Source organism: Miniopterus natalensis, chromosome 12 (assembly GCF_054644295.1).
Source record: "Miniopterus natalensis isolate mMinNat1 chromosome 12, mMinNat1.hap1, whole genome shotgun sequence".
In the NCBI taxonomy this organism is placed as follows: Eukaryota; Metazoa; Chordata; class Mammalia; order Chiroptera; family Miniopteridae; genus Miniopterus; species Miniopterus natalensis.
In genome coordinates this window covers 64040934-64059603 of record NC_142092.1, presented here as the reverse complement: position 1 = coordinate 64059603, position 18670 = coordinate 64040934, and the positions used below count along the sequence as shown (strand labels likewise).

The following is an 18670-nucleotide window of genomic DNA, read 5'->3' as shown; positions in this document are numbered from 1 at the left end:
CGTTCCCTCGGTCCCCTTGCATTTGTTAGGCTCCACCTCGTTCCAGGAGGCTGTGCAGCGTCCTTGGGGTGAGAACTTGTTGACTGGCCACCACAGCTGCGGGAGGTATTACTGCCACCAGGTCGCACGTGAGGGAAGGGAGTCCCCGAGCAGGGTGGCGACTTCCTCAGGGTCCCTGCTCCTCGCAGCAAGTAAGGTCTACGTTGGCTCTCCTGCGGGTCCCTGGAGGCAGCTGGGGCCTGCCTCTCCCAGCTTTGGGTTCTGTTTGCATTGGCTGACTCAGAAGATGGCTCTGCTCAGCGGAAGACAGAAGCTGATGAGCCTGTCAGCGCCTCCCTGGGTCTTTGCTTCCTTTCCCAGAGACCATGGGTGGGAGCTGCAGCTCTCCGGCCCCCGTGTGAATTATCTCTCACTCATTAGTGGGCCCGATCCATGAGAACACAGAATCTGATCGCTGTCCCGATTGCCGAGTTCTCCCTGGGGATGGGCCCACCCCAGGCAGACTTGTTTTCCTAGGAGGCAGGACCCAAATCCTTGTGGATGCAGATTTTTTTATTGAGCTAAGTGCCTTGCTTGCATCATTCCCTTTAAGGCTTAGAACAGCCCTGTAAGGTGGGTATTAATGGTCACCGGCTTGCAGATGAGGAAGCTGAGGCCCAGAGAGGCTCAGGAACTTGCCTGGTCACACAATGAGTTGGTGACAAAATAGGATTTTGAGCCTCTCATTTTGAAGGGGAAAAAACACGGGGCTTCGGCTACCTGTGTTAGCGCCAGATTCAGGACCAGTCTTGCCTTTGCTGGTGACAAGGGTGGTCGGATGTTTGAGCTGCGGTTTAACAGGAATTACCAAAAGGTCAAAAGAAGAAGGAACAGAAAGGCCCCCTTATGAAGACACGACAGGAAGAGCATTTTGATTTTAGAGATTCGTATAAAAAGGCTTTCTTTGGTCTCTAGCTGACAGGGAAGTGAGGGAGTTGTGAGGCTGCCCCAAAAGCGAATGGGGTCCTAAACCCAAGATCTATGCTCGCAGCACTTCCCTTCACAGTCCCTATGGGTGACCCCTGCTCTCTGCCTCCCCTCAGGGATTCCCCGGAGACATCGGCCCCCCTGGGGACAATGGCCCAGAAGGTGTGAAGGTGAGTCCCTGCCAAGGGCAGCTCCCACTGAGGAAGCTGACAGTTCTGTGGCATCCGCAGGCCTCCTGGTTGGCTACCTGGAGGGGAGTCTTGCCACCCTGTGGTGGCGATGGAGGTGCCTCCTGTGTGACCTCTGCTCTTTTTGTTTCCTTCTCTCCAGGGAAAGCCTGGAGCTCGAGGCCTGCCGGGACCCCCTGGGCAGCTGGGGCCCGAGGTGAGACCATCTGGCCCTGCCCCTGCCCCTGCCCATCCTCCCCTGACCCCCAGCCTGCTGTGTCCTGGGTCCTGGAGGCTTAGGCTGGGGCCCAGGACCTCACCAGTACACAGCCCAGGGCTGCCTCAGGCTCACCCCCCCGCTCATCCCTGACAGCCCTGCTCTGTCACTTGTTCAGGGGCCTTCTCTGCCCTGGCCTAGCAGGTGGGTCACTCCCTCCCTCCACTGCTCCCTCCTGCAGCCCCCTGCCCCAGGGTTTCTTCCTCGGAGCTACTGCCATCACTCCTGCTCAAGGTGGCACAGTTTATTGGGGCATTGATATGGGAGGGTAGGAATTGTGGGCTCCATCTTATAAGTGAGGTCCCGAGACTCACAGGAGTGAAGAGACTGTCAGATCTTATGGTTAGTGGCAGGCAGGGCCACGACTCAAACCCAGGTCTGCTTGAACCCAAAGCCCATGAATACCAAGACATAGACCCTATGCTATTAACTGTGTGCTCCTGGGAGCTGCCTGGGGTGTCCTCAGAGAAGCACATGACTTGCACACGAGGAAGGGGATTGACAAGGTCCCCACAGGCCTTTGGGAGCAGCAGCTCGAGGGCTGTGGGCACTCCTCAGGCAGGCCCCAGATTTTGCCCATGCAGGAGGCCCTCCTTCAGCTTGGCTCAGGCCCCAGGCCCCGTGACACACAGCCCTGGGTAAGGGCACAGGAGGCCCAGACTCAGCACACCCACAGGCAGACATCCAGCTGGTCCTGGGTCTGGCAGGTTCCCAGCGCTGGCTTTGGGAACCACTGCATGAGGCTGCTTTCCTGGAGGTTGGGGCGGGGGGAAGCTCTAAAGAGGGTCCCGTGGTCAGGCCTGGCATGCCAGAGGGACGGATTTGGAGGCCCCCTGTGCTTGCGGGAAGGCCTGGAGAGTCTCCACAGGCCAGAAGGGAAGGGGGTGGGGGCAGGGAGGAGAATGGCACCCGCCACGTGCTTCCTTCTACACTCACATCACCGCTCAAAGCCCTTGATAGGCCTGCCATCTGCTCATGTCTTCATTGATTCATTCATCCACCTGCACGTTCCCTTCCAGACCCTCCTCCCTCCCTTCATTCACACAGGCCAGACACTGCACACACACCCCTCCCGAGTGATGTTTGGGGGGTGACTTCGGAAAAGTGTAAGGGATCCTCGCTGTCCTCCAGGAACACAACTTAAGCCAGTCATTATACTTTAGGATGATCCTCTGCACTCTGCACCATTTTACAGATGGGCAAACTGAGGCACAGTGAGGCTAAGGTCTGCCAGCAAATAAATGGCAGAGCTGAGAATAGAACCCATATCTCTGAGCTGCAGTCAGGGGCTCTGCTCCCACAGCACACAACAGGGTTTCACTTTCCTGCCCAGCACTGCCGTGAACCCATGCTGGTCACATTCAGATGACGCCGAGGGCCCCATTCCCATGGAAGTCCCTGTGTGACTCAGCCTCTAGGCCATGACTGGTGCTGCCTCTCTGCCTTGGGTGGGGACAGGCAGGGCGCCCATGTGCACCGTTTCTCTTGATCCAGGAGGTTTCTCTTCTGTCCACCCCTTTCCCTTCTTATAAGACAGGTTTTCCAAGAGTCCCCCTGGATTAACTCTCTCCTTTTTTCCTCTCCCGACTCTAGGGAGATGAGGGACCCATGGGGCCACCTGGGGCGCCTGGCTTGGAGGTGAGTGTTGCTGGCCTGGGGGTTTGTTGGTGTTGAGCCAGCTGTGCGCAGTCGGGCAACATTTGGGTAGTGCTCCAAGAGAGGTCATTAGTGGGGGCCTGGGCCAGCCAAAGAGGGGACTAGGACAGAACTTAAAGGAGAGAGACGAGAGGCAGGACACCGGCCTCCGGCCTTGTCCACCTACTGTGTGCTGGTGCTTTGCAACCATTTTCTCATTTGAGTTTCCCAAAGAGAGAGGCGCCACTCTTAGTCTCACTGGAGGCCAGTGAGGCTCAAAGAGTGAAGGGTTTAGCTCACTGTCTCTCAGCCAGGAAGCGGGGATGTCCTGCCTGGAACCTGACCCTGCGTCCTCTGTCCTCACCCCTGCTCTAGTGGCCTTCCAGAAGGTGCTTTTCCAGCCCCTGCCTCCATCCCTGTGATTGATCAATCAGCAGTTCCCGAATGTTTTGGTCTAGGCCCTCTGGACGCTGTTAAAAAAGACTGAGGACCCCAAATGCTTTTCTTTGTGTGGGTTACACCTAACAATACTGGTCATTAAAAACAGGGAAATTTGAAATTTATTACTCCATTTAATATTAATAACAAATCCATTTCATGTTAACAAATATACTAAGTTTAATGAAAACATAGCTATATTTTTCCAAATCAAAATCCAGTGGAAAGAGTGGCACTGTTTTACTATTTTTGCATTCAATCTGTTAACCATACCGAGTGTCGTGCAGCCTCTGGAACCCTCCACTTACACTCATGAGAGTGAGGGTGACACGGGCAGATGACATCTTGGTACTGTTCTGAAAATGGTTTGGCCACATGAATCTGCTACAAGGGGCTCGGGGACCCGCGAGGGTCTCCAGACCACACGTTCAGGACCAGCGGCGTAAACTCTCCATCCCCTGTGCCCTTTATCTTCTGTTCAGTCCCTTCCCTTCCCTCTCTCCTTGAAGCAGGTTTCACCTCCCCATAGAGGAGGCCAGCTGGGGAAGGGAGGCTGTCCCAAGGTCGCACAGCTGCATACCTACCCTTATGTCCCCAGGACAGTCTGTTGACATCGGGGCTCTGCATCCCTGTGCCCCACCGCAGGCACTGTGGCCTCCCCCGGTGCCAGGTCCTGGGGCCCCCCGCAGAGCTGCCCCACCAGGCTCCTTTCACTCATCTCTTTCTGTTGCAGGGTCAACCTGGCAGGAAAGGGTTTCCCGGGAGGCCTGGCCCTGATGGCTTGAAGGTGAGGGGATTGGCGGGGGGTGGGGACGGGGCATGCCTGGGGAGGAGAGGAGAGAAAGGGAGCCAGCATATGAAGACCCAGGGCGAACCCTGAACTCCATGGCCAGTTGTGACATGGGGGTGGAGAGGTGGAGGGGGAAATAGTCCTCATTTTATCACCAAGCTTTGGTAACACAAGAGGAAACGGACATAATGTAAAGGTCTTGCAGTGGGATAGTGCTCAAGTAATGGGAAACAACGCAGCCACCAAAGGTGTTGTGGTGGATTTTACGAGGTGGGGAGTGCCTGTGGGGGTGGTGGGGGTGGGGAGCAGGTTGTAAGACGGCTCGCCCTGGCCCGAGCCTGCAGCAGGGGCTGGGTGCCCACGTTCCCGGGTACTCGGAGCAGGGTGGACCGTGCACAGGGTTATCTCCAGGTGCTGGGATTCTAGGAGGTTTCCACCCTCTTCTCCAGGCCTCTGTATTTCCCCATTATGTACAAGAACCATGCAGTACGTTTGTTAGCAGGCTTTTTTCTGGCCCGAGTAGGACAATGATGACCCTCAGCACAGGGGTAGCCTCACTCCACAGCTTTCCTGGGACTCCACTTGGGGCTGGATTTTCCCGGCCATCTGGATGGGGTTTACTGGGCCAAGTTTACAGCTGGGCAAATTTACAGAGGGTTAGGGCAGAGCCAGGGGGCCCAGCTTGTCCACGTTCCCTCCCCTCGGAGGAAATGGCACACACGTCTGTCTGGCCCCTTTGGTTTCGTGAGCATGAGGTCTGAGGGACGAGCTGGGGGGGGATGAGGCCGGGACCAGGATTGCGATGAGCCACATCCGTCTGTGAGCCAAAGTCCTGGCGAGTCTGAGCCCCAGTCCTGCCCACTGAGGTCTCGGCCTTTCTCCCTCGATACCCATTTGGTTTCTGTGGTGGGAACGGCGACAAAGCCCTGGTGGGTTTATCCCACGGTTCTACTGTCCTCTGTCCCCCTCGTGCTGTGGGGAGCCCAGGGCGGCTGTGGCTGCCTAAGGAGCAGGCGCCACCCCAGAGTGTGATAAAGCTGACGGGTGAGGCCGCGAGAGACCACCAAGCTTGAGAGCTAGAAACGCCTTGCAGGCAAATGAGCCTGATCTCCCTTACTTATCGCTGAAGAGGCTGAGCCCAGAGCAGACTCACCAAGGTCACCTGGGAGCTGGTGGCAGCGCTCTGTTGGGGGTGGGGTCTAGGACCGGGTGCCCTGATTTCCCAGTCCATACACGTGCCACAGTGAGGTGGCTTGGTGCCGTAGGAATGGGGATTTCTATCTAGCCCTCCCTCTAGCTGCTGCATGACCTCGAGCAGGTCACTTCTCCGAGTTTCAGTTTCCACCTCCGCAAAATGCAAGGGATAGATGAAGGGCCCACATGCGATGCAGACATCAGGGTGCCAAGTGATCTGCCAAGGACATGGGTGACTCAGGTCATCTCTAGGGCCAGAGAGTCTGTCCCAGTGTCCCTTTGTCCCTGCCTTTTGTTTGGAGTCTCCACAATGAGGTTCCTTGTCCATCCCCAGCAGTAGGGACTAAGGCCAGTCAGGAGGGTTTCTCCAGGAGGCCTAGACTTCCATCATTCATCCCAAGTGATTCCCCCTCTGTTTCTTTGCAGGGGGAGCCAGGTAACCCTGGACGGCCAGGGCCCGTGGGTGAGCAGGTGAGTCAACGCCGGTCTCTTTATTGAGCACTTACTCTGTGCCAAGCCCTTTGGTAAGCACGCCCCATGCGCCCCACATTCATTCCCATCCCAGCTGCAGAGGTAGGTTTGCTCGTCTCTCTCTTTCATTTATATGGACACTGCGTCTCAGGGAGGTTGAGTCACTGACTGAGAGCCGTGAATCATAGTCACAATGGCTGTTCCCCACAGCCTGACTCTGCGATGTTTCTAGGGCATTCTCCCAAAGAGGTGACGTGACTTTGCTCCCAGGACATTAAAACTGGAAGAGCCCTTTAGCGATCACTGCCTGTGTTGGACTTACAGATGGGGAAGTAAGCCGGTGACCAGAGAAGCGTAGCCCCTTACCAGGGGCTCTTGGTCAGGCATCCCTAAATTATAGAGCAAATGAAATTCAAACCAGGGGTTCTGGCTAGTTGGGAAGCCTGGCCAAGGTCTGAAGATGAGAGGAGGTCGCAACTAGTTGTTTAAAAGGAGGTTTGAGGATCACAACCTTCATTATCAACGTCTTAGGGCCTTGGCACTGAAGAAAAGCAGCTTTGAGGGCTGGGTGGGCGGACAGGTGGGATAGTTGCAGACTCCTCCATTCCTTAAAGAAGGACCCCATCCCTCAAACCCTGAAAAGGGCTGCCTCGGTCCAGGAGGAGTGATGCTTGGGACCAGGAGAATTTGTCAATGGTGTGAGAGTCACACGCGATGGGCTTCCTCACCAGGCCTGCAACATCTGTTGACAGGAAGAAGGGAATTATAGCAGGGGGAGGACTGGATTTTTTAAAACATTTCCAGTGTCATTTGAGCGCATTCTGTGGGAAGCCCAGGAGTTCGGAAGGGCTGCTGCGGCCTGGATGTGTTTCCTGATTGGAAAAAAAAGGCAATTCGATCAGCAAATTTAATTTCATAGTTATGCTGATGGTAGGGCCCTCAGGAAATAGATACTCAGAATCCTAGAATGTCAGAAGACAGAAGGTCCTTGGAAATCACTCTGTCCTGGGGTTCTAATGTTCTTTGTGCCTTGGACCCTGTTAGAAGGCTGGTGGTGCTCTTGGACCCTTTCTCAGAATAGAGTGTTTAAATGCAGAAAATACGAAACAAGGGATTATGAGGAAAATCACCTATATCAAAATCCAGTTATGAAACTATGTTCTATTCATAGATTGCTTCTTTATTAATGCAGTAAATAATGAGACCTAACAGCAGGTCTAATAAAAACCTCAATTTCAAAGCGGTGACGAACCTTAATGATGTATTTTGAAGCTTCTGCAATAATATGATGTGTCAATATCTGTGACAGTTACAGCCTCCTTACAATCACAGCATTGGCCACATTTATTGGGTACCTGTTAGGTATGAGGCTCTATGCCATACACTTTCTACACCATCACCTGCAATCCCCCCAACCCCTATGATGGTAGGTGTTATTACCCCATTTTGCACATGAGGACACCAGGCTCTGAGAAGTAACTTGCCCAAGGTCTCCCAGGCAGTAACATAACTGTCAGAGCTAGGGTTGACACTCAGGTCTGCTAGATTCCCAAGACCTGCCGAGAGGGACTGGGAAACCCTTGGGCCTCTGGCTTTCTAACAGCTGCTTAGAGTACAGCCTGCTTGCCAGGCCCTGTCCTAGGTGCTGGGGACACAGATGATTACAAGGCATGGCCTTGCCTTTAAGAAGCTCTGTCCAGGGGGAAGCCAGGCATGTAAGCACCTAACCCCTGAGATGCCTAGTCCATCAGAGGACCCATAACTGTCTCATTCCTAGTTGCCTCCCAGCTCCTAGTGGAATGTCATGTGAGAGAAGGGAGAGAGGCAGAAAAACTCCCATAGCAGACAGCAGCCCTTTACCTATAGGCACTGAGGACCAGGCCAGCCTCCTCCCCCAAATCGGGGACTCACATCCTGCCTGTGCAGTGCCCACTGTAGGTGACAATACTGCCTCCCCCGTGTCCTCTTGCCCGCCCGAGAGGAGCCAGTGTGCCTGTGCCTGTCAAAGCTGCTTCTCCACCCGGCTGGCTAGGTAGAAGCCCTGGGCCTCTGCCACTGGCTTCCTTGCCAGCCTCGGCTGCACCCGCAGGACAGGCCTGCCAGGATGTTCTGGACAGTGCCCCATGGGGGTCCCAGAGGAGGGGGCAGGGCAATGGGGCACCTGCTGTATGGCACTTATTCATTAGGATCTTGTTTGGCTTCTTGTTTGAGGTTTATGACCCTCCTGCCTTCCAGGACCCAACAACCCATAAATTTAAAGTAGCTATGAAATTTCTGTTTTCCCGGCCCAGTCGGGCAGGGGCCTCTTAACAGAGCCGCTTTTCTTTTCTCCACTCAGCATCCTCTAAATGTCTGACAGCTCCCTTCTGGGGAGCTCAGGCCTCTGCCTTAACCCTGTGCCCTTTTAAAATAAATTAGAACGGGGTGGGAGGGGACTAACATTTATTGAGTGCCTACATGTGCCACGAATTATCTCTGGTACTCAAAACAGCCCCCCGGAGGTAGGCAGGGACCTTTACCTGAAGTCCTCCATTCTGCAGATGAGACTCAGAGAGGCTCTGTGATTTGCCCGGGGTCCACAACCCAAAGATTAACTGCCGATGGCATAGATAAGGTGCCAGGTGCCAGCCACTATTATTAATACTGCTATCACCTGAAAATGCTCCAATTTATTTTTTTTTAAATGTAAGTTGTTGTAAAAGTCAAATACTCAGTTATTTTTCTGTGATTTATTAGCCATGACCTCATACCTTGTACCTCACACTCTCACCTCATACTTCAACCCCCAAGGGCCTCTGAGCCCAGAGAGCCAGGACCCTCCATGTGAAGTGATTGTGCAGGGGTGGGTGGGGGGCAGGGAGATCCACGCCCTGCTCATGGCCTTATGCTTTGGAGGCCCCGATGGGGGGGACAGGTGCCTGGACTTTGGAACCACACAGCCCCAGGCTGCAGCAGCAGGACACACGTGGTCCTGGTCTGAGGTGCCCTTTTAAAACGGACCCTGAGACCTGCAGAGCCAACTCTTTGGAACTGGGTGTCATCTGTCACTTTAGTTGACTGGCAGGTCAGAGCTTCACTGGCTGAGTGCACAACTTCTGATCTAGTTCTGACCAGGTTCCAAGTCTCCTTCCTGGGTATAGTTTGGCGACAGGCAGCAGACATGATGGGACAAACCCACTCCTTCCTGAGTCTTTCCTGATTCTCCCAGAAACTCCTGGCTGCAAACCTGGGTTCTTCCAAAGGCATTTTGGCAGCCCTGAGCCACCCAAGACCCTTCTCTGCTCTAATTTTCCTTAGCAGAGGAGAGTGTGGGATCCGGATAGGGACGTGTCTGCCTTCCGGGGTGACCCCTCTAGGTTGCTCACCCTTGCTGGGCACGTGTTTGCCTGCTCAGGGCAGCAGCAAGGCCGGCAGCCACCTAGACGAGCCCCTGGAACGCAGAGGCGAGTTATCACCCAGTGGAGTTAAAAAGAGCAGCAGGAACCACAGTGCGTGTGTGTGCGTGTGTGCGTGTGTGTGTGTGCATGCCTTTCAGGAAGGAGAGGAAGCCATTCACAAGACAGTATAAAAAGGCCTCCGCTTCCCAGATCTCAATCGGGTCTTTTGGCAGAGGCTGCTGTGGTATTTCTATCCTGGCCAGCAAGTTTGTTTCTCTCTTCGAAACAGCCCCAGATCCCTGAAAGATGGGGGCAGGTTTCTGATAGACAGGCCTCTTCCCAGCATAGCTTGAGAGCCTCCCCACCTCCACCACTCTCCTCCCTCCTCTCAAGCGTGGCTGCCTCCCAGCCTGGTCCTGGCGCGGGAAGAGTGTGTGGCGCTCCCAGGGTTGCTGGCAGCGGCCCCACCGCTTGGCTCCAAAATGAGAACCATCTGGCCCAGTGAGGGAAGTCAGGACAGTGCCGGGAGAGGCAACTCCCTCAGTGGCAGCCCCGTGCCGGCGGGATTACCAGGCACGGGGCAGGGGATGGAAGCCGCAGGGAAGTCCCCTTTGAAACCCAGCACGCCCCTGAATTCACGTAGCTCCCTCCTGTCTCGTGCTTTCATAAATGTTTCTTACAGGGACTTCTGGGATTCGTTGGTCTGGTCGGGGAGCCAGGAATCGTGGGAGAAAAGGTAAGTTGTGCTGAAGGGAACATATAAACAAATAGAGCGTGTGTTTTGCAATGTTAAAAAGATGAAGGGGCCAGTTGACCTGGGGGTTTCAGATTTCTTTCTTCTGGCCTCTCCTCATTGCCTTGACATCCGGACCCTCAAAGAACCTTTGTCCCTTTTGTAACTGAGGCTCAAAGAGGGCAGGTGACTTGCACAAGGTCACCCAGACAGCAAGCGGCAGAGCCGGCATTTGAACCAGGTTCAGTAGCCAAGGCCGCGCTTTGCCCGCTAAGCCACTCTGCCTGGCGCCCAGCTCTCCCATAGCCTGTGGCTTCCTGCCCCCCCCCCCCCCCCCCCCCGGGCCCTGGAAGGCACCTGTTTTCCTTCATGTGGGCTAATCTTACTCTCAGGCAGGCCCTCAGGGCAGCTGATGTTATTCCTATTGGGTAGATGGAGAAACTGAGGTCCGGAGAGGGGAAGCATCTACCCCCATCAGACCCCACCTGCCTTTCCAAGGCTTATCCTGAGCCACCCTCCTCATTACTCCGTGTCCTGGGCCCTCTGGCCACCACGTTTTTCCCCTCTTCCTCTTCTTTTTCTTCAATTTAACTTTATATTTTGAAATAATTATAGTCACAAGAAGTTGCAAAAAAATGGTACAGAAAGGTCCAGTGTGCCCTTTACCCGGTCGCCTCCAGTGGTGACATCTTGCATCACTATAGTGCAGAGTCAAAGCCAGCTCTGGCCTCTCTTATTGCTCAAATGCTCCATGTCGCTTCTCACCCACAGGCCACTGCCCATGCCATTCCCACGGCCAGGTGCACTCTTCCCACTCCCACCCCCTCCACCCTTCGTCTCAATGACTCTCAATTACCCCTTAGCTCTCAGGTCAAGCTGTGCTTCCTCAGAGACCTATCCCCACCACACCCCTGCACCCAGGTGGGTCAAATCTCCTGTTGAAAGGCCTTGGGACTGAGACCCACTCCGTCACTGCTCTACCCTAGTTTACATCCGTTTTGGTGATTTGTGTCCATCTCCTCATGACACTCTGGGTCTCAATCACGTTAGCAGGACCTGTTTCTTTGTTTTTTTAAAATATATCTTTATTGATTTTAGAGAGAGGAAAGGAGAGGGAGAGAGAGACAGAAACATCGATGATGAGAGAGTCATTGATTGGCTGCCTCCTGCACACCCCAGACTGGGGATCGAGCCCACAACCCGGGCATGTGCCCTGACCAGGAATCGAACTCCAGTCACCTGGATCCTAGGTCGATGCTCAACTGCTGAGCCATGCCCGGCCTGGTGGCAGAACCTACTTCTACTCACCACTTTGTCTTCCGGGTCTAGCATATCATGCTGGGCACATAGTAGATGTTCAATAAATGTTTGATAGCTGGGAGGGTGGACACAAGAAATAGGGCCTTACAAAACCAGTCAAGACTTGAACCCAGAGCCCCTGCCTTCCAGCCATAGCTCTGTCTGCTACACTTGCCATTTTTGCTGGTCAGGATGGGTCAAGAGGGAAAGAGTTACATCCCTGATTCCCCAGCATCTCATCTAAGTTTGGGCAGGGAGTGGGGAGAATGGAAGAAATGCCTTCCATCGCCATCGCCGCCTCAGCTTGCCCAGCTAGGGGATGCCAGGCCTAATGAGGACCACATGATGTGGGCCCAGATCAAAGGGGACGTGCAGTTAGCATCCCCTTGATCAAGGCCATCCTTGCCCGAGGGAAGCCACTGTGTGGCACGCTGCAGTGGAGCTGAGGCCTCCCAGGACTTGCTGGGGGCCTTGGCTTCTGTTGAGTGAAATTCCAGATCCCCACCCCTCCTCTGTCACCATCCGGGTGGTGTGACCATGAGCCAGGCAGAGACTCTCTACAGACCTCGGGCAAGTCCCTGCCCCTGCTTGGCCTTTAGAAGGCCCTCTGCGCCTGCTCCCCAAAGAACCACCCACAGCTGTGACCTCTCTGAATTGTTGTCTCCACCACAGGGTGACCGGGGCATGATGGGACCCCCAGGAGCACCTGGGCCCAAGGGGTCAATGGTAAGGAGCAAGTCTGCATCCCTTTGCCTTCTCCTGACACAGTCATGGTGACAGCTCTGCTCTCCGGCTACCCCAGGCGTTCAGGATAATTTGCGCCTTGCCCCTCTGGGGGGCCTGGTTGCTGTCCTGTGTCCCCAGGCTCGGGCCGAGCCTGCTGAGGCGAGGCTGAAGGAGGAAGAGGCACTTTCCACCACCCAGTTCTTTTTTTCTCTCTGTGTAGGGTCATCCTGGAACACCAGGTGGTGTTGGGACCCCTGGAGAGCCTGGACCCCCGGTAAGCAAAGCCCTCCTGTTCCCTGAGCTCAAACCTACTGTCAGATAAGGGGAAGGGGTCCAGGCCTCAGAGTCAGACCGACCTGGCTTCAAATCCCAGGCTATATTGCCAGGGTAGGTCATTGAACCCTGAGTCTAAATTTCGCTCTGCTGGAAAATAGAGAAAATAATCGTGGTCCCGATAGTGTGATTGCACAAGTTAAATGAAACCATGCAGCTGATGTTCATTTACTACATAGGGATGCTCATTACATGGGAGCATCTTGGTCACTAGCACCATTATGTTCATTTACTAGGGAAATACTGTGTAATATGTGCCTGGGGCTTCACCAGGAGCTGGGGATTCTGCCATCAGCAAGGCAGAAAACTGTCCCTGTGTGTCCTTTAGGAGCTTATATTCTGGCGTGGGGGAGAGAGAGGACCCAATAAATAAATGCCTGCTATGGGGAAAGGAGAGAAGAAATGGGAAACGCTGGGCACAAATGGGCGGAGCGTCAGAGGTGTTGGGCTTCTTGTGATGACCGAGGAGCCTGGGATATTCCCGAGGATCCCAAGGCAGGGAGGGATGAGAGAGGTAGGAGAGCTGGGGGAGCGGTATGGTAGGAGCACCCACATTCAGGGGCCCCTTTCTGCTCCCCCAGGGTGATGTGGGGGGTAGGGAGGGCTGGCTTTCCCTCCAATCTAGAACATGGTGACCTTCTGGTCCCTCTGCCTCTGAGGATGGAGAATGTGGAAACTGGCAAGGGCACTCACTTCAACCAAGGCCAGGACTCTGGGAGGTGGAGGGGTGGGCTTCAGGCAGGTGGAAAGAGTGTGGAGGAGGGGGCCCAGCCCAGTCAGGTTGCCCAGGTCCCTCCAAAGGCCAGATTGAGGGGGTCCCTAGGGTCTGATGAAGGAGGGCACGGGAGCCTTTGAGGACCTGAACCCAAAGAAAGTGGGCACACACCAGTTCTCTGCGCCAATTAGGGAAGCAAGGCCAACTCAGTTCCCAAGCTTTTGCATGCATCTGCTGCACACGGGGCCTATGCTCAGCTCTGGGGATGTAAAAATGGTAAGAAATAGCTCTACTCTTAAGATTCTCACTGTCTAGTGGGGGTGCCAAGTAGAAACACTCTCTCACTCATTAATAGACCTTTACCTGAGCGCCTGCTATGTGCCAGGCAGTGCTAGGTATGAGCAACCTGGACATAAGTAACCATCATCTAAACACAGGTGCCAGGCAAGAGCAGGCTCTATCTGCCCCCACAATCCTTTGATGAGGTAGAAAGCTCTCGGAGTCCAGAGCTGGGGTCAGAGCCAGCACTCTGGGCCCCCGTTGGCATATTTGCCCCCAGTTCATGAGGGTGAGGAAAAGCCACATCTGGCCTGGGGCTGGAGGGGCTGGTTGCAGGCTAAGGCACCCAGTTTGGAATCCAAGGGTCCCAGCCACCCAACCAAAGGCTAGGTTCCCACTTCCTTCTGCAGTGTTCACCTGAGTACCAGGGCCCAGGAGGCACTCCTGGAAACAGAGTGATTCAAACCCGTCAATGTGGGAGATGTCCAGGGTCAAAGCCCAAGTACAGGGATGCTAGGGACCGTTATAAAATTCTAGCTCTTGCACCCCTGGACTTTGGCCTCCCTGGGCTTCAGTCTTCCCATCTGTCCAGTGGGAAGAAGAAAGCCTGGAAAGGAGCTCCTGGGACAAGATGGGAGGCCAATGGGAGGTGGGCAAACAGTGGGGATGTCTAGGACACACATAGAAGGAAGGTGCTGGCCTCCTCTGAGTTCCCTACCTCTGTGGCCCCACTGACCTCTTCCCGCCCCATTTTCTCAGTACTTCCATCTGTTCAATGGGTTGGCCCAGACTGAGTGATATCAGACCGATCCCAAGGTTGCCAGTGACCCTTTACTGCTGTAGTGTGGGGCTGGTCCCTTGGATCTCCTGGGGCTCCTTCTGGCCAGCCGGCTGACCCTAGTACCACAGGGAAAGCAGGAGAGCATGGAGGTCCACTGACTTCAGAATCAGACACATGTGAGTCAAATCCTGGCTCCCCCACCTACTAGCTGTGTGATTGTTGGCAACATTCATAGCTTCCCTGAGCCTCAGTTTCCCCATCTGTAAGCCAGCATAATACTACATTATGAGATTGTTGTGAGGACAAATGATTTAGTTCATGACATAATTGCTCAGCAAACTACCTGCATGTACTAAGTGCTTAATGAATGGTATGAGTAAGAATAATTACTACTTGTTAGCTACTCTAATTACCACTATTACTAGTAAGACTATTACTAGTAAGGCGAAGTTTCTGACGATACTATTCGCATCTGATTGGCATTTTCCCACGTTTCCAATCACTTTAATATCCAGTCCTTCTGCAGTCCCTGAGGTCAGAGAGATTATGATCTCCCTGATGGGGGATGGGACACAGTAAAGCCCTGAGATCCCCAGCTTGTAGCCACTCTTCCTGAGGACCTTCCAGGTCACTGTGTCTTTTCAGCAACTCTAGGAGGCAGGGCTTTTCTTATCCCCATTTATCAGTTGATGAAACTGAGGCCAAAGAGTTGAAGTCACTTGCCAAAGGTCACAGAATTAGTAAGTGGCAGAGCCCGGATTTGAACCTAGGTCTCTGGTGGAGCAGTTGGCTCGTTTAAGCATTCCTCTCTACTGCTGCTAAGTCGAGACTTGGCCCCTGAAATTTCCCAGTGACGCATTGCGTGCCTTCTGCAGCCTGAACTCCCTCCATAAAGGGGTCCCTTCTCACCCAGTCTGTGTTCTCCATCGCTCAGGAGTCAGATCTGCATTTTTATTGGGCCCAGCCCAGGTCCACACCCTGCTTGCTGTGCCGACAAGGGACCAGGTTGGGACCCAGCCCTTCACATCAGCCCTTCGGCAGCAGCAGAGATGGGAGCTGGAGGAGTTTTTCCTGAGGCCACAAACAGAGCTGGGCCTCTCCCTGGTATTCAGAGGGAGCTGAGGCCGCCCCTTCCTCGTGGAAGGAGCACGCACAGTCTGAGACTGGCCCGAGCTGGGAGGCTCCTGCAGCTGTGAGGGGTCGTGGCTGGCCATGGGGTGCAGTTGCTGCTTGATGGGTCCAGCTGGGGCTGGAACCCGGGGAGAGGAATTAGGCAGTGAGACCGCCACTTCCTCTCTTTGCCTTCTTTCTCTCCTTTCCCGCCTCCTGTCCTCTTCAGTTTGCTTAATCATCAGTCCTTCAGCAGATCCACGTCCCAGGCCTGTGCTGGACCAGGTGCTCAGAATTCAAGGAACAAAGCCAGCCCTGTTTGCTGTCCCTCCCCCTCTGTCTCTCCCTTGCGCTTGTTCTTGACATTCTAACATCAAACCGAGATAACTGGGCATCCTCCTGGGGCCAGGCCTGTTTCCTTCTCTTTGCCCGCCCCCCTCACTTCTCTGCCCAGCCTCTCCCCCCACCCCAACCCTCCCTTCCCTGTGGGAGCCTCCTCTCCCCCTCCCTCACCTCGGGGCTGTATCTGGTTGTTCCTACTCTTCCCCTGGGGCTAGAAAAGGCTTTCAGGTATCCCTCTGGTGATGTCTGGGGTCAAGGTAGGAGACAGAACTTGGGTTGCCAATTCTCCTTGCTGATGGGGCCAGAAAAGAGGAAATGGGAAATTGAGGAGACCTGTTTTTCAGAAATGTCTTGTAGCTTCTGCCTGTTGATTTTGAGATAATGATGGAAATGGTTCATGCAGGGAGGCGTCTCCCCCTAAGGATTCCTAGGAAGGACTGAGCACCCCGTCTAGCCCAGGGCAGACTCCTGCCCAAGGTTGCAGCTTCTCCTCTGCCTCCTCTAGTGGGACAGATTTTCTCACTGGGCCAAATCCTTTAGAATGAAGGCTGCTGAGCCTGGGCAGGGGGCCGCTGAAGCCAAGTTTGGCCCCTTACTCCTAGCCCCCTGTCCTGGACTTCCTCTCTAACAAAGGGCTTCTCCAAACTCTTTCTTCTCCCCACAGGGTCCTCCAGGATCTCGAGGCCCACCAGGCATGAGGGGAGCTAAGGGACGCCGGGTGAGTAGGGCCCAGCCCCTCGGGGCTGACACTGGTCACCTGCTGGGGAGACCACCTCCTGTACCTTGCCCCCTGCCCAGTCCTGAGATCTTTGATTTCCATAGGTTCCAGACTCACTGTGGGACCCTACCCATCTTTTCCAGCTCATTTCTGAGCACCAGGCCCTGCCATCCAGTGGGCACTGATGGGCTCTGTGGTCCCAATGCTTTGTCTGTTTATTTGTTCTTTCATTCACTCAGCCACCTTTTATTTATGCCTACTCTGTGCCAGCCACTGTTGGAGGCTCTGTGGATACCAGAGAGATGGGGTCAGGCATCTGCCTTTTGACTCAATCAAGTTGGTCAAATAGACAGTTTAAGGTCATTAACATGTTGGTGGAAGCACAGGGCAGCTTGGGAACTTGGAGGATGGCACCTCACCTGGACAGGGTACCAGGGAAGCTTCAGGGAGAGGGCAATGTTTGAGCTTATGCCAAAATCCAGGCAGAGGGAAAGCCTGAAGGCAAGAGAAGGTGTGGCATGTTTGGGGATCCCCACTGATTCAATAGAGGGACAGGGGAGAAAAGTGAGGCCAGGAATTAGTAGGTGCCAAGCCAAGCAGGGCCTCAAATACCAGAGCTAGGCTTATGGGCTGTGCTTCAAAGGTAGTGGGGAACCATAGAGAGTTTTAAGCAAGGGCTGGCCTGAGCTCGGTAGCAAGAGACAATCGCTAGTGCTTACTATGTGCCAGGCACCGTCTTATCACATACATTAACTCATTTAACCTTCATTGCTACCCTATAAAGTAGGTGCTATTTTTATTTCCACTTTACGGACAAGGAAACTAAAGCACAGAGAGGTTAAGTCACTTGCCTCAGGTTGCAGAGCTAAAAAGTGGCAGAGCTAGGATTTGAACCCAGTGAATCTGGCTCTTTTGTACGCTGAATGAAGCCTTACTTCCAATCATGCAGGGAGAGTGGATGGAGTGATTCCTGCACCCAACTGGGAACGAGATGGTGCAGGCAGCCAGGCCTGCTGTCCATGCGCCATACAGGGGATCAGTGATGATTATGCTCCTCTTGGCTGCATTTCAAGTGGTTTTAAATTTTCCCCTGAACCAGATGGCCTGAGCAGTCAGCCTGGGAAAGGGGAGATTAGGAGGCATTCCTCCTGCCCGGCAGGGCCCCTCCCAGCGCCATGTCCTGGGCCTCTGCAAGTGGACCAAGGCCCACCAACAGCCAGGTTCCACCTTGACCTTGTGCACATTTCCTCCCGGAGGCCACACTAGCTGGAGGGTGAGCTACATTGTCCCAGGCCCTGCCGTCTCCCTCCAAATATAAGGCTGTGGCCCCGCTCAGCTCCCTGAGCCTCTCCCCCCCACCCCCCCACCCCCACCCCAGCCATCTCCAGCTCCCCTGCTCAGCAGTGGCTGGAAGAATGTATCTCCTGCTTGAGGAAACCCAGGCTCCCAACCACATCAAAGTCTGGCTGGGAGGGGAGCTTCAGGAACACAAGCCCCGCCCCCTGTTGGGTTTGGCAGGAATGCAAAACCTGTGGGATCTGATTCAAAGCAAAACAATTTAAGTGTATATCTAAAGGTTTATATAATTCTAATGTAGGTAAAGCACCACCTGTCTTATGTGTGAAATATAGTAATTAAATTACCTAAGAGCAAATAATACTGAATTGGCAAATCCTGGCATATTTTGTATTTTTAACCTGAGTTTTCATCTTGTCTGAAGCCTCTCTTCTGAGGAACATTTTTATAAAAAATAGGTTATATTAAAACGAAACAAAATACCTTTGGGATCTGCCCCCTGGGTCCCCTGCCTACCAGACCACTGCTGGCCACTTCACAGATGGGGTAACTGAGGGTGGTGGCGGACCTGGTGAGGCACCCACTGTGCTGCTAAAAATCCCAATTCTGGGCAGCCCTCATTCCCCAGGCCCTGCAACTCCTGGCTGGCTCTGTGACCTTAGCAAGGCCTTGCTGCTCTCTGGGTCCGTTTTCCCACATGTGCCATGGAGAATGGACTTGGAGGTCTGCAGGGGCCTGCCTGCTTCCCTGCCCGTGTGCAGATGGGCCCTGCTGCACACACTCCCACACTAGTCCTCCACCGTCCTGCCCTGGGAGACATGAGCACTAAGGGATTGAGGCCAGAGGCAGGATGGGACCCCAGACCCTCTGCTCTTGGTAGAATCGCTGCTCTTGGTAGAGTCTGGGTCTGCAGGCTCCAGTTGAAAGAGTGGAGACTCTGGAGTCAGACAGGTATAGGGGCAAGTCTCAGTCTTCCCAATTATCAGCTCTAGGACCTCAGACCAGTGTCTTAACCTCACTAAG

The 18670-nt window shown here is 54.2% G+C and overlaps 1 protein-coding gene across 1 annotated transcript in view; it reads left to right on the top strand.

The window, feature by feature from the left end:
• The window catches only part of COL27A1 (collagen type XXVII alpha 1 chain), a 118907-nt gene that overhangs the window by 64369 nt on the left and 35868 nt on the right, over positions 1-18670 (top strand). Inside the window, exons 20-28 of the mRNA XM_087822867.1 lie at positions 1083-1136; positions 1297-1350; positions 3004-3048; positions 4217-4270; positions 5894-5938; positions 9998-10051; positions 12020-12073; positions 12294-12347; positions 16298-16351. Of these exons, the coding sequence (XP_087678993.1) occupies positions 1083-1136; positions 1297-1350; positions 3004-3048; positions 4217-4270; positions 5894-5938; positions 9998-10051; positions 12020-12073; positions 12294-12347; positions 16298-16351 (468 nt within the window). The remainder of the gene's footprint in view (positions 1-1082; positions 1137-1296; positions 1351-3003; positions 3049-4216; positions 4271-5893; positions 5939-9997; positions 10052-12019; positions 12074-12293; positions 12348-16297; positions 16352-18670) is intronic.